General features: G+C 37.9%; 1 protein-coding gene across 1 annotated transcript; it reads right to left on the bottom strand.

Annotated features, from left to right (window-relative positions):
* Positions 1–12186: 12186 nt before the first annotated feature.
* Positions 12187–13591, bottom strand: LOC145059565 (uncharacterized). The gene is made up of 3 exons (XM_079007401.1): positions 13424–13591; positions 12603–13385; positions 12187–12336 (listed from the first exon to the last, which is right to left on the bottom strand). The coding sequence occupies exons 1-3, from the start codon at positions 13589–13591 to the stop codon at positions 12187–12189; spliced, it is 1101 nt and encodes a 366-aa protein (XP_078863527.1).
* Between the last annotated feature and the right edge of the window lie 797 nt (positions 13592–14388).

Below are 14388 nucleotides of genomic sequence, written 5' to 3'. Positions count from 1 at the left end.
GTACTTGGAGCTCTATGACTTCGGCTCGGGTTTCAGCTAGTGCTTGCAGCAGGGTCTCATGGTTTCTCTCGGATCTCTCACTTGTGATCAAGGTGGTTGGTGCGAATGGTATGCATTCTGGCATTGGCATTAATCTCTTAGGTACGTTGGAGAGCCGTCCTGCCCTGAATTTCGTTTCGGGCAACTATGCGGCCAGACTTGGAAGAATTATGTTTGTTGAGCTTCCTTCACTTGTGTTGTAGAAGCTTCGGTCTCCATCAAATGACATAGGTTGATCTTGCTCTTCGCTCCCTATCTCCAAACATTCTACCCAAGGGGGCGTCGGGCCATGAAAAGCCGGTCGAGGGTTAGGAATTGGAACGGGAGATGCTTGGGGTAGGTTCTCAACCTCAGGTTCGGAGTTATCAACATCTGAAAGGTTTTCAGCATGGTGATCATTCAAAGGGATTGGATGATCACTCTCTAGCTCTTCTTCAAACCATCCTACATTGTCCTTGTTCGGAAGGTACGGGTTGTCGTGGGGATGGAGTCTAGTTTTGTTATCTACGCGAGAATTTGGGGTAAGGAAATAATTATTAGACAAACTATATATATAATTATTAGAAAATCTTCATTAGTTACATCGCTATTTGTAAAGTGCATACTAGTCATATGAAATCAACACAAGATCGACTTTCGACTAAGTGACCTTAACTCCTAGTTCACAAGGAATAAGGGTAAATCAAAAACTTCACCGATTCTAAGTCTATAACATCCTAGTTACATATAGCCTTAGTGTATCCACTTAGCAACTATCAACTAAGTAATGATGATCCTTTTTAGTTCTCAAGTAAGTAATTATGGTAACACAAAACACCCCTATGGTATTTTAGACTTAGGTTCTGTAATAATGTTCTCATTGTGGTAATGTTAGTAAGTTTTGAGAATTGTTGCTACATCACAACCATTCTTGGGCATATGCTGATCACTCCTCGGACCAGCATAGTTGATCAGGCTATGCCACTCCCAAGACTGACTATACATCCCCAAGCTTACTTGTGATATTCGACAATCGTAATACTTTTGTTCTTGTCGTTGTGACACCGATTTTTAGTATGAATGCAGGCACGTATACTTACTGAAATATTTTATTATTTAGAAGTATAAACTCTAAGTCAGAGTATTTTAATCCTATTGTATTTATAGTTAGTATATCTTTTATGGGTTGATATACTCAATTCACTATAAACAATGCTCTGATACCAATTTGTCACACCCCAAAACCGAGAATGGCGAAAACGTTCTGGGGGGAGGACGTCATGTATGTATCACAACAATGTGAAGTAGTAAACAAGCAACAACATCGTCCATTGCATTAATAGTAATAGTTTAATACATGTGTGTTCTTTCATAGTAATAAGACATTACAACAAGTAATCAAAATAAAAGACAAGTCTTGACTGCACCGTCTTCGCAAAACCTGGTCAGCATTACCCTTCTACTGGTGACCTAAGAATACAAGTTATTTTGAAAGTGTAGGTCAGCATTTAAGCTGGTGAGTTCATAAGTATTTAATGTCATTGCTCGTATAAGTTTGATGATAACAATTGAAATCGTTCAATGTAATTATTTGTATATGTTTTGAAAACTCCTAGAAAATCCCATATTTTCTACTAGTATAAACAGTAGTCTTCTACCAAGACCTGAATGTTTTGAAAGTAGTCTTTAACCAAGACCTGACTGTTTTGAAAGTAGTCTTCTACCAAGACTTGACTGTTTTGAAAGTAGTCTTTAACCAAGACCTGACTTATTTTGAAAGTAGTCTTCTACCAAGACTTGTATGTTTTGTTGTAACAAAGATGTTTTTTCCCTTTATGACTACTATTAACAATATATATAGTCTTCTTCATCGTTTACATGAATGTATCACAAAATAAAAGTAATAGGGAAAATATATCCATATAAGTATTATCCTTTGGTATTAGGATAAACACGGCATCGCGACTGCCGAAACGTTCTCACCGTGAATATCCGTAGATGTTCATTTTCTTCTATAGCTAACAGCAGGTGGAAGGAATGGTTAGTTCCTTAAATGTCTTCCTAGTATAAGTATTAACCGTAGATATCCGTAGATGATCATTACCTCTGTTGCTAACAGCCGGGTCTAGGAATGGTTAGTCCCTTATTGTTTCTTACCACATAGTATCTATGTAAAAGTATCCCTATAAGTGTATCCATGTAAGAAGAATCTTTGTAAGAGTATCCACATAAATGTATCCATGTAAGAGAAATCTCTGTAAGAGTATCCGTATAAATGTATCCATGTAAGAGGAATCTCTGTAAGAGTATCCCTTCATATAGCATGTAGTCTAGACTCATGAATGAACTGACTCTGGTGTAATTTCTTGTAATAGGGATAATGTTTTGTATCCCCGAAACTATTCCTATAATAGTTTACTAGAATGTAATTGATGAGTGTCCAAGTAGGTTTATACACCCTTGCTACCCAAGAGTGCCGGAACTGAATTAACTGATGGAACATTTATGACTATATATGTACATGTGATACATAACAAATATTTAAACGACCTTCGGACGAGTATCCAATATCCCGTCAGACCACATCCAAATCGAGGAAAAGGAAACACGGTGGATAGCCTTCCTAAGTCTTTTAAACATTTCATATGTAACTATACATATAGAGGCATGCAATTTATAATATAAATGCATAAAAGAAGTTTTGTAAAACCTTTGAAAAGGTTAATAAATAAGAATTTATGACTTGAAGTCAGTTTATAAATCGAATCGAAAACCGTTTGACAAAATAGTTTAAGTGTGAGAAAACCTTTGTTTGAAATACAACTATAACAGATTCAAAAGGAAACATATAGTTTGTAAGACAGTTTCTAAAAGTATTTCAACATGTAAAAACGTTTGAGAAAACTATTTGAAGTGCACATGAAAACGTTCGTTTGTTCTTGTACATGAATGTATCTCCTTGAAATGGTATTTCTAGTATGTAAAAGTTCGTGATGTTCTCGTAAAACTATACCTATTATAGTTTTCTAAAAGTGTGTCTTGTTGGTATAGTAATCCCTAGTGAAACGCTCACTTGTTATGAAAAGTGTAATTTTTGTAGTGCCTAACATGGACACATATACTTACAGTATAAGCAAGGTTTTGATTTATATATAGAACAACATTTTTCGTTTCAAAAGATATGATGTTATCGTGACATATTTTGCACATGAAAGTTTCCTTATAATAGTTATAAATCACATATGATTCTGTTCATAAAAAGTGTATAATGAAACTTTATATAACACACGATAATAATCGTGTGTTTTACTTGTATTCCCCCCCCCCCCCTCTTAAAAGCATATAAAAACATTTACAAAACATTTAAAAGTGGTGATTATAGGGGTATGAACTCACTTGATAGATTGAAGAAACCGAGACGAAAACCGAGCAGAACATCTACTCGAGAAAGCGGATCTCTCGAGATTCTCGGTAATCTCGGGAGCATAAAACTTCCTTCCCAACTTGGATATGAAAATCGGGCCTTTGGGATGACTCCGAGGGTTCAAAACGTAGAGCTTCGGCGCGAGAAAGGGAAGAATTGAGCAAAAATGGCCCGCATCCTCGCATCCCTTTTATAGGGTCTGAATCCCTCGCGTATGGTAGGCGTATGAGGGTACGTTGAGCGTACGCAACGTCATGCATGAGAGCATCCTCGGTCGAAGCATCGGAGCGACGTGGACGAGCCGAAGCCTAGCATCCGAGTACACTGGGCGTACGAGGGTACGCTGGGCGTAACTTGGATTGGTCCGATGACTCCTCCTTCAGATAATACCGGATTTTGAATTAAATTTATATTTTAATTATTTAGTAAAATTCAAAATTTCATATCTTCCTCATACGAACTCCTTTTTCGATGTTCTTTATATCTACGCGAAGGTGAGACTACGATCTATAACTTTCGTTTAGACTCCGTCGAGAAATCTTGAATTTATTTTTAATATTATATTATAATAGGTCGGGACAGGAAAAGTCCGTTAAATTTCCACAACTTCTTCATCCGACGTCTGTTTCCGTCAGACTTTTTACGGTTGCGCTTCCATTGTTGAGACCTTCGATTCTCATTTAGTTTGTGTCGACTAAAATCTCTCGATCTCTATTTCGAGTTTTTAGTTGTCTACTACTATATCCGTAATTTTGAAAAATCATAACTTCCTCATACGAAGTCAGATTTGGACGTTCTTTTCATGTACGCTTATGGTATAATGATATCTAAAACTTTCATTTAGATACCTAAGGCTAAAAATTATTGTATTGAAACCTCGCGTTTTACGTCTATCAGTGTTGCCAGTTTTGCCGAGAATCTTCGGTTGGTCATAACTTCTTCGTGATAACTCGGATTCTAGGGTTCTTTATATGTACGAAAACCTTGATACGATTCCTACTACTTTATTTAACCCAAATAAGAGTTTAGGAAAGTTAATTTTTGACGTAAATTTGACTTGTGATCCATCATATTGTCTCGAAATATTGGGTTGTCACACCAGTTGCTAGAAAACATTGATACTCTAGTCATTATTATACCCACCCTTTAGTTAAAGCTTAGTACCTAGTGGTTACTTTACCCAAATACTCGGCTACACAAAACACTCCAACTTGATTATATATATGTATAAGATGATTAATATATATATATATATATATATATATATATATATATATATATATAATAAGTATCTCGTATAAATACAATGAAGAAGAACAACACGACCGACCAATGGAGGCTTCACACAACAAGAGGTTAGATGAGACACAATTCATTAACATGTTGAATAACCTTCAGCTAGTCCCAACCTATAATCATTAAATCTTAAGTGAGTAGCAAAGATATGTGTAGATATATACGAGATTGACACTCTCACATGAGGTTGCTAGCTAAAAACTAACGGCAACTCAAAGCTGGCATAACTTTCTAAACACACTTGTGATGTCCCATGAAGCATCGTGATTTTTGGGGAACTCTCAACAGACATAACTCGATTGTAGGATCTCATCCTAACATTGTTAAACACAAACTAACTATCATAAACTACTACTAGTAAATGATCTAAGAAAGTATTGATAGTACACTCAACTCGAAGGAGCAAGCTCAAGATAAATAAGATAACTAAACAACTACAATATGTTTTATAATAACAAAACCTATGAATTCACCAACATTATGTTGACTTTCAAAACACATGTATTCTCGAGAGATTGAGTGTGGAATACAAGGGAAGCAACCCTGGTGTTGTAGCTAGAAGTTTACGTGTGTTGTTATTATACTTTGGTTTTGTGATATATTTGTATCTTGGATAACTATGTAATATATTTTTTTTAAATAAGAAAAAGTAATGTGGCATGATATTCCAATATGTTATTCAATGAATGCCTTTAACCTGAGATGCAACATCACTATGTCATAGAGCCTGGCGTTTCCGCCGCTCAACCAGGGTGTGATAGATTAGTATTAGAGCTTCATATTATAGTGAACCAGTAATTGCTTAGGAAATACAACTATGATCTAGGGCTACACTCTAATTAGGTTTAATATATAAGCATAATATATTAAAAAGTATTATCATTAATTACACAACTTCTCGACTAGATACGGGAGAGGTGGCTAGTTTGAACTATGCTTAGGTTGCTGGATTACAGAACGGCTATATGCTAAAATGGTCTTACCCTCCGGTACTTCTCACCGAGCTAATCCTTATTTGATAGTCTAGGATTATAGAACCTTCAGAATTAATAAAATATAACCAAACAAACAAAGATTTACAAATATAAAGCGACATGAATATGCTCATAAAAAAATATCTAATACCCCAATGCGAATCCACAAAATCACAACTCAGGAATTTATGTCAAAAATCAGTATTTAGAGTTGGCATAGTATAGTAGCCGTACCACAACAATACCTATAACGCGCAACTTAGTTTTATTATGGTCCGACTGACGCACAACCAAACTCAAATTCGGTGGTTGGCGATCTAAACGCTTGAGGACTTATGGATTGCATGCTTAGTTTTACGGATTCTACACTCAGAGATTTCTTTTTAGAGACTTCTATGTAAAAGGACATCTAACTTAATGACATCTACACTCGAGGATTATTGGCTTAGGAACCACTATTCATGACTTACGACATAGTAAGGAGACATAGGAGTTATAGTTACTAGCTATTGAATACATACAAATAGATATTATATAGTATATAATTGATCTTCTTATCTCTCATAAAACTCTTTCATGTTTGATATCTTATGCAGGTTTTCTAAAGAGTCATGATGGACACTAGATTAGAGAGGGAAGCTTCCTTCCTAGTGGAGGAACGATCGTTACCTGGCACTGCCAATCCCATAGACACTACAAGGATGTTCACAGCTTCTGATGAGGAGCCAATGGAGGAAAGTTATCAGATGAAGGCTGACAACACCATTGGTTTAGGTACTTCTAAACCTGATTACTCTCTACCCCATCAACACGGACCCTTAAGAGCTTGACTATATACCAGCTCATCATGGGCATAGCAACTCAGATTATGAGTCAGACGAGGATGAAAAGGATATCACCACCTCTACTGAGATCTTGCCACTCCTTCCTAATCCCTGATGATACCAACCCTGTTTTATTAGTACTCGGGTTACCTCGAGGATGCCTATGACTAAACCTTCTCAATAGAGAGTAGCATCCCCTCCTCCATCGAAGAAGTATTGTAGCGACTACACATGGATGCCTTAGATTAGAGCATGGAGATAAAAAGAGGATATTGGTTTCCACTATGAGGTAGGGGAATCCTCTATGACACAAGCCCTTATACTTTTTCCTAGCATGAAAACTGGGATGGACATATCGATACTTTTTGGGTTAGTGTATTTAGAAAAGCTCGCAACTATGGCATACTTTCTTATTTTGTTAGCTATAGGTCTTTTCTTACACTAACCACTCCTTTTATTGGTAACATTATAAAATATTACGAAGCTTATAATATAATATGGTTGTACGAAATTTTTGTGACGTGTTATCACTTTACTGTTGGACTAACGCTAACACTACCACTCCACATTATAACCACTCCCATAAGGACCCTAACTATATGAATAAGATAAACTAAGTCACGCCACTGTAACTTTAGGAATTAAGAAATGGCACCCACGAGGAACACCAATGTGACATCCCCAAATTATTTATGCTTATTTAAAAATCAAATTATCCATTTTAAAGAATAATATTCCAGAATTTGTTCCCAGAAATCATGATAATGATATTATCAAAGCATTTGAGAAGGAATGTATTTTGTTTATATTAAAACGTTGTGAAGAGATTAAAACACTTTAAGATCGATAAGATTCTTAACAAGTAACACAAAGTAAATAAGAACACAAGATGAATATAACAGAGGTCGAATGATTGATAAGCCACAACCTCAGAAGAACTCTATGAAGAATTGCTACTGTAGAGTTGTGGTAGGGTTACAATAAATGATATTAATGGTAACATCAAATACGGTGCATGTACGCACTCTATTTATAACAAAACCCTAATAAAATACGGCTGGATAGCCCAAGTTGTATACAAAAAGGACAAAGATAAAAAGCACACTGACGCAATCTTCTGTACCCAAAAATCTCCCCCTTTACGTCAATTGAGGCGAGAGAAATCTACTATTGTGCTTGTTTTGTATTCTTCACTGTCTTGAATAGCTTCGATATGATAGCCAGTAGAGTATGACGAAAAAGAATATACCAGCAAAGCATGTCATTGAAATTCTTTTTAGCAGCATCGTCATTTTGTTTGCACCTGTTTATTATACTCAATATATGCTGCAAACACGTGAGAACAGATGTTTGTCGGGTAAGGCGAACAAGCATTTTTGGTTTTCTCCATGAGTAAACATCACCATGTGATATTTTGTATCTATTTTTCCCATTTGCATTTTATTCACATCACTTGCTTTACCAATGGGTTTGACAGTTGGCTTCTTCCTCAAAGTAGAAGCGATCTCCTGATCCAGCTTCGCTGCTTGATGAATGTAAGATACCAACATTCTATTTATGTGAGCAAGAATGGGATCATACTTCTCTTCTTCGGTTAGAAAGAAGTTTGTGAGTAGGATCCAATCGTGGGGGTTAAGGGTCGGTAGATCAGCCAGTGAGATTTCATGAACCGAGTTTTCAGAACCTCGAGTCACCCGAAACTTCACATTGATAAATTTTCCTGCAGCGACTGGTTGTAGTACCTTGACCGATGTAATCTTCTATGCACTCCAGGTCAAGTACTGAGGCTAAGAGAAAGTAAGATAGTAATCAATTAAATCTCTATCCGTTTTCACATCAGGAGAGGGAATTGATGCTATCGGCTCGAAGCAGTGGAAAACAAATGCCCTTCATGTGATCGACATATCAAACTACGAGTCTTTGGAATTCTCCAAGTCAAAAGAAATGATTGGCTCAATCCAATGAGTGCTTGGAGACTCAATTGCTTCTTTGAACAACTTTTCCAATGTCCATAATGGAAAAAGAGATTTTCTTCTTTACAAAATGTCATGGGCTTCTTTTTCTTTTCTTTCCCTTTCTTCAGTTTGATCACGGTGCTTTCGCTTTATTAACACTTCTTCATTTTCTTCTTCTTCTTCATTTTCACCAATAATTTTATTTCCTTTGGAACTCAAAGCTACATTATCCTTTGGTTAATTGACAACTTTCGGTTTTGGAGAAAGCGGAGTTGTTTGGGTTGTAGGGGTTGAGTAGGAGGATCTTGAGTAACTTCCCCCCCCCCCAAGGGTTTAGAAGGAGCCCCCACCTCGGGAATACCCTCAAGTCGATGCAAGATCTCAAGTCTTGGATGGAGTTTTTCTGCTAAGTGCCGACGAAAACTGATTGTAAGAACCGAGTCATGAGCATCAAGCAAATTTGTGATAAGGGCACTAACATCTCCTATACATGTCTTCATGACTATCTTTTCAGACTGAAGCTCATCAATAAGCTTGTTTGCTTGATTGACCTGTAGAGTTTTTCTTTTAACCTAAGTAGTTCGAAGAGCCAGTTCATCCATGACCTTGATTTCAATGGCTAAATCAGCTTGGAGTTTAGCAACAGGATAATTGATTGAAGATTGGAGCTCTGTATTACCGGCTTGAATTCCTATATGATTTTTCTTAAAATTCTCCTTCTCAGCTTGGAGCGAAGTGGTGAGTTTCTCAATCGAAACGTTCACCATATTCGCATTCTTTTCAGCAGTCACCTGAAGAAAGTCCAAAAATAAACAAGCATTGTAGATTAGTTTTTCGACATTCTCAGTCACCTATTCACAAGAAGTGGTAGAAGCCTCCATAACTTTGGTGGCTTTATCAATGGATTCCTGATGCTGTTTAACCAGTGTAGAGAACAGGGCTCTGACCGCTGCTTCAGAGAATTCAGTGGTAGAAAAGGTAGAGGTAGAAGCGAGCAAGGAATTGAGCTTCTCATTTAGATCCTTAAGATGCCTTTTCGTGACTGGGGCATCATCATTATTGTCGCTTTGAATGGTAAAGGTGCTATAGTGGAATGTATCGAACTCCACATCATTGCCACCAAGAATAGTGTCAGATTCATCAGAGTGAAGTGGGGAAAGTGGTTTTGAAGTAATAGGAATGTGAAAACCATAAGTTTTTTCCCCCGCATCAGATGCGTTGACATCAGAAGGTGGTTCGGTAGTAGTGGTAGTGGTGGTGGTGGTGGTTGTTTCGGTGAAAAGGGGTGGTGGTAATGGTGTAGAAGTGGGTGGTTGAGTGGATACTAGAGGAGGGCAAGGAGTTGTCGAAATAGGAACAGAAGAGCGAGGTGGGGATGGAATGGTTTCAGTAACATGTACCACATGATTTGGTGAAGGTAGAGGCGAATCACCTCGAGGAAAACCCTTAGAAACTTTCACTTGAGAATCACCTTCGCTTTCGCTTGACTCTTCTACTAGATGATCCGAAGGCACATAATCTTAATCGCTTGAGGAGGACACTTTCAGCTTGAGATTCATTTTCCATAGCTTTCGCTTCTTAGGAGCCGAAGGTTCAACAGCTTGACCCTTTCGCTTCTTAGTCGTTAGAAGTTTAGTAGAAGGACCCTCGTGAACTTCCTTCTTTTTGTACCCTTTCTTAGCTCCTTTCTTTGTCTTGTCAGCCTCATCGAGGGAATGTTGCATCTCGAGAGTGAGTGCTCTTGGGCTCGAAAAAGGTAATTTTTTGTATTCCGTAATGATGAGACTAGCCCTAGAAACACACTTGTACGTCGTTTCAAGGATGGAACCGATGAATGGAAACTTTGAAGAGTCAAACACGATGATCTTTGTGGTGTGGAAAGTAGCAATTGAAGATAATAAAGAATCCGCCATAACTGGGACTTGAAATTTCTCCATAGCCCTTTAGGTAACAATGGTCCAGAATCTCCCACATGAAATCTCAGTGTGACGAGAGGATGAATTCCAACTTTGAACTAATTGAGTACAGAGAATAGACCCATAATCGAGATTGATGCCATGGTATAGACCATATATAATGGTCATAAAAGCTTTGCTTGCACCGTCGGATCCAGCTACTCGTTCAGAAAAATCCTTAAAAAGGAGGGTAAACAACACATTCCATTGAAGAGGGAGGCAAGATTTCTTAACCTTGGTAATGGTGGAGGGAAGATCAGTGTACCCCATGTTGTAGAACATCTCGGAGATCTAAGTAGTCGTAATCGAGTCAGGATTCACCATTGATTCCACATAAGTTAGCCCTAAAAGAGAGCAAAACCTAAAGTTTTCTTCTCGAAAATCTCGAATATAATATGCTCCTCAGCCTTGATGTACTTCGCAGAAGAGTAAACTTGAGATAGGAGAGACATTGGCACACATTCAACCTTGGAAAGAGCATGTACCAGTGGCGAGTACTTGAGGCATTTGACGATCTGCAACATAAAATCATCATACTTGAATGGAGTCAAGTCGATGATCAGGTTTTGGCTAGGCTTGATCGTGAGGAGAGAAGATTGAGTGGTGTGTTCTTGAACTGAAGACAATTCTGCCATTTTTGAAGCTTGGTGAGGAAGATGAACAGTAGAGAGTTTTTGCCGTTTGAATGCTAGAGAGATTTCGTGAGTAGTAAAGAAGAAAATAATAATGAGAAATCCTTTTATACGATTACCATGAGATAGAAAATATGAAATGACCCACTAGGCGACATTTTTGGAAACGACGCCTGATTGGACGTGATTTGACAACTGTTACCCCCAAGAAGCGTGCTAGTCGGTGTGATGATAGGTGACGTTCCATATTTCATGCGCCTTTATTTGAAACTTATCCATTCACTATCTCTTCATCTTATTTAAATGTTTCAACTTCCTTTCAAAGAAACGACTTTTTCTTTGACTTCATAACCCAAATAAATAGACTAAGCTCCTTTCGCTTTATAACATATAAGACCAACATCGACGTAGAAGCGAAACTGCATAACTGATAATTACCATTAGTGCCACGAATAAGAGTTTTGGAAAATCATAAAGATCTTCGTGCAAGAGTGTGCCAATGAAATAGAAATAAAGCAAACTATTTATTTGGGATGTTAGTGATGTCATTAGAGACATAACCATCTTCCACGTCATCCTTGATAAAGTGATACCTCAGTGTTATGTGTTTCGTCTTGGAGTGTTGCACTGGGTTGTAAAAAATTCGGATTTCGCTTTCAGAGTCACAGTATATTAGGATGCGCTTCATGTTTAGGTTGTAGTCTCTTAACTGAATTTGAATCCAAATGACCTGCGAAGCACAAGATGCAGCGGCTATATATTCAGCTTCGGTTGTGGAAAAGGATACACACGTTTGTTTCTTGGAATGCCAGCTGACGAGCTTCCCATCCAGAAATTGACAACCGCTTGTGGTGCTTTTTCTATCTAGACCACAACCTCCTAGTCGGTATCAGATAATGCTTGAACGAAGAATCCTGATTTTGCAGGATACCATATGCCGAGAGATAAGGTTCGCTTTAGGTATCAAAAGTTGTTCTAAACTGCCACCATGTGAGGTTCGCATGGATTTGCTAGAAACCTGGCACAGTAACAAACAGAAAAAATAATATATGGTCTACTAGTTGTAAGATACATTAAATACCCTATCATTTGGCAATAGAGCGTCATATCAGCAACCGATTTTTCCAGTGATGGTGTTAGCTTCGTCCCGAATGTCATTGGCACCTTCACTCTCGAATCTCCCATCATGCCGAACTTCGCCAGTAAAGTCTTTTTGTAAGCCTCCTGGTTGATAAAAATTCCTTAGGGTCCCTGTTTTCTGTTCAATCCAAGGAAAAAATTAATTAGACCCATTGAACTCATCTCAAATTTAGTCTCCATCAACTTCCGGAATTCAGGTGTTAGGCTAGATTTTGTGGAACCAAAAGATGATGTGTCGACATAAATTTGGACAATCATTAAATGTTCATCCTCTTTCTTATGAAAGAAAGTTGGGTCAACCGAACCTTATTTAAACTTGGAAATTTTAAGAAAACGAGTTAAAGTTTCATACCAGGCTCTAGGATTTTGCTTTAGACCATATACGGCTTTGTCCAAAATATAGTAGTGGTTGGGATACTTTTCATTCACAAAACCTGGTGGTTGCTCAATGTATACGGTTTCTTCTAGTCCTCCGTTCAGGAAAGCGCACTTAACGTCCATCTGAAATACTTCAATGTTTTTGTGTACTGCATATGCCAAGAAGATTCGAAATGATTCTAGCCTAGCTACTAGAGTGAAAGTCTCTTCATAGTCGATCCCTTCTTTCTGACGATATGCTTTCACCACAAGTCTCACTTTGTTCCTTATAATGTTGCCTTCTTTATCTATCTTGTTGCGAAACACCCATTTTAGACCTACCACAAAAGCATCAGGTGGTGTGGGAATCAGTCTCCAAACCTTGTTTCGTTCGAACTTATTGAGTTCTTCTTGAATGGCCTGAACCCAATCAAAGTGATCAAGTGGAATATTAATAGTTTTCGGTTCTATCTTGGAGACAAGCGAATTAAACATGCAATATTCCACTTGAGAGAATAAAGCGGTTAGCTTCACTTTCAGTTGAGAGCGTGTAAGAAATCCCTTGGATGATTCACCCATAACTTGAGTTTTCGGATGATCTCTTGTCCATTTTGTGAGTGGAGGGTACGATGGATCATAAGCAGGATCTAGTTTGGCATTGACATCCTCTTCGAATTCTGATTGAGTATCCGAATCATCATTTGTATTTTGATTCTCCCCCTCGAATGATGAGAGAGTTTCAACATCAGGTTTAGAATTCTCCCCCTCGAGTGGACTATCATGGGTCATGGTTGGTGATGGGTTCTCCCCCTGGAAAGGTGAAGCAAATTTATTTTTTGTAGACAAACCTCCCCCTGCAATGGAGTGCTTTCTTTTGGAGGTTCGCTTGAGCTTGAAGGTTCACTTTCCATTTCTTTTGTGGCATCATCGATTATGTTCTTTATTTCATCGACGTTATTATCTGCTGCATTTGCTTCAGAGTTGATAGCCTTCTCTAGCTCATCAAAAAGGAGCATGTATGCCTCATATAAGTCAGCTATTGGAATTGTGAATGGACTTGGTGTTGGAAAAATGTCTCTTGTCTGACTTTCACTTGATTGATTCCTCTTTAGATAATTATCATCAAACGTGACATAATAGGTTTCTTTTATTTTCTTGGATCATTTGTCGAGAACCCTATATACCTTGGAGGTAAGCGAATAACCCAGAAAGATACCTTCATCTGCTTTCACGTCGAACTTGTTTCAGTTTTCTTTGGAATTAAAGCTAAAACACCTGGAACCGAAGATATGGAAAAAATTGGCGTTAGGTTTGCGATTATTTAATATTTCATATGGAGTAAGGGTAAATCGCTTATTCAAGAAGGATCTACTTTGAGTGTAGCAAACAGTAGAAATAGCATCAGCCCAGAAGTACAAAGGCAAGCAAGAGAAACTAAGCATGGTTTGGGCTGCTTCACATAAGGAACGGTTTCCTCTTTCAACAAAGCCATTCTACTATGGAGTGTAGGGAGCAGAAAAGTTGTGAGTTACTCCCTTGTCAGCTAAGAATTCTTCAAACTCTTTGATTTTAAATTCCGGCCCATTGTCGCTTCTGATGTTACGAACCAGCTTTCGCAACTGAACTTCCACTCGCTTTATAAAGTTATTTAGCTTTGGAGTGGCCTCTGATTTCTATTTAAGAAAATATACCCAAGTGAAATGTGAGAAGTCATCGACAATAGCAACTCTAAACTTACAACTACTGACACTTTGGACTGCATATGGTCCACAATGATCAATTATGTAGAAGCTCAATAGGCCCAATGATCTTA

This window comes from Lactuca serriola, chromosome 6 (genome assembly GCF_051521515.1).
Source record: "Lactuca serriola cultivar US96UC23 chromosome 6, Lser_US96UC23_V15, whole genome shotgun sequence".
Lineage (NCBI taxonomy): Eukaryota > Viridiplantae > Streptophyta > Magnoliopsida > Asterales > Asteraceae > Lactuca > Lactuca serriola.
Note: the sequence above shows the minus strand (reverse complement) of the source record. Positions and strands in the feature narration are given on the sequence as shown.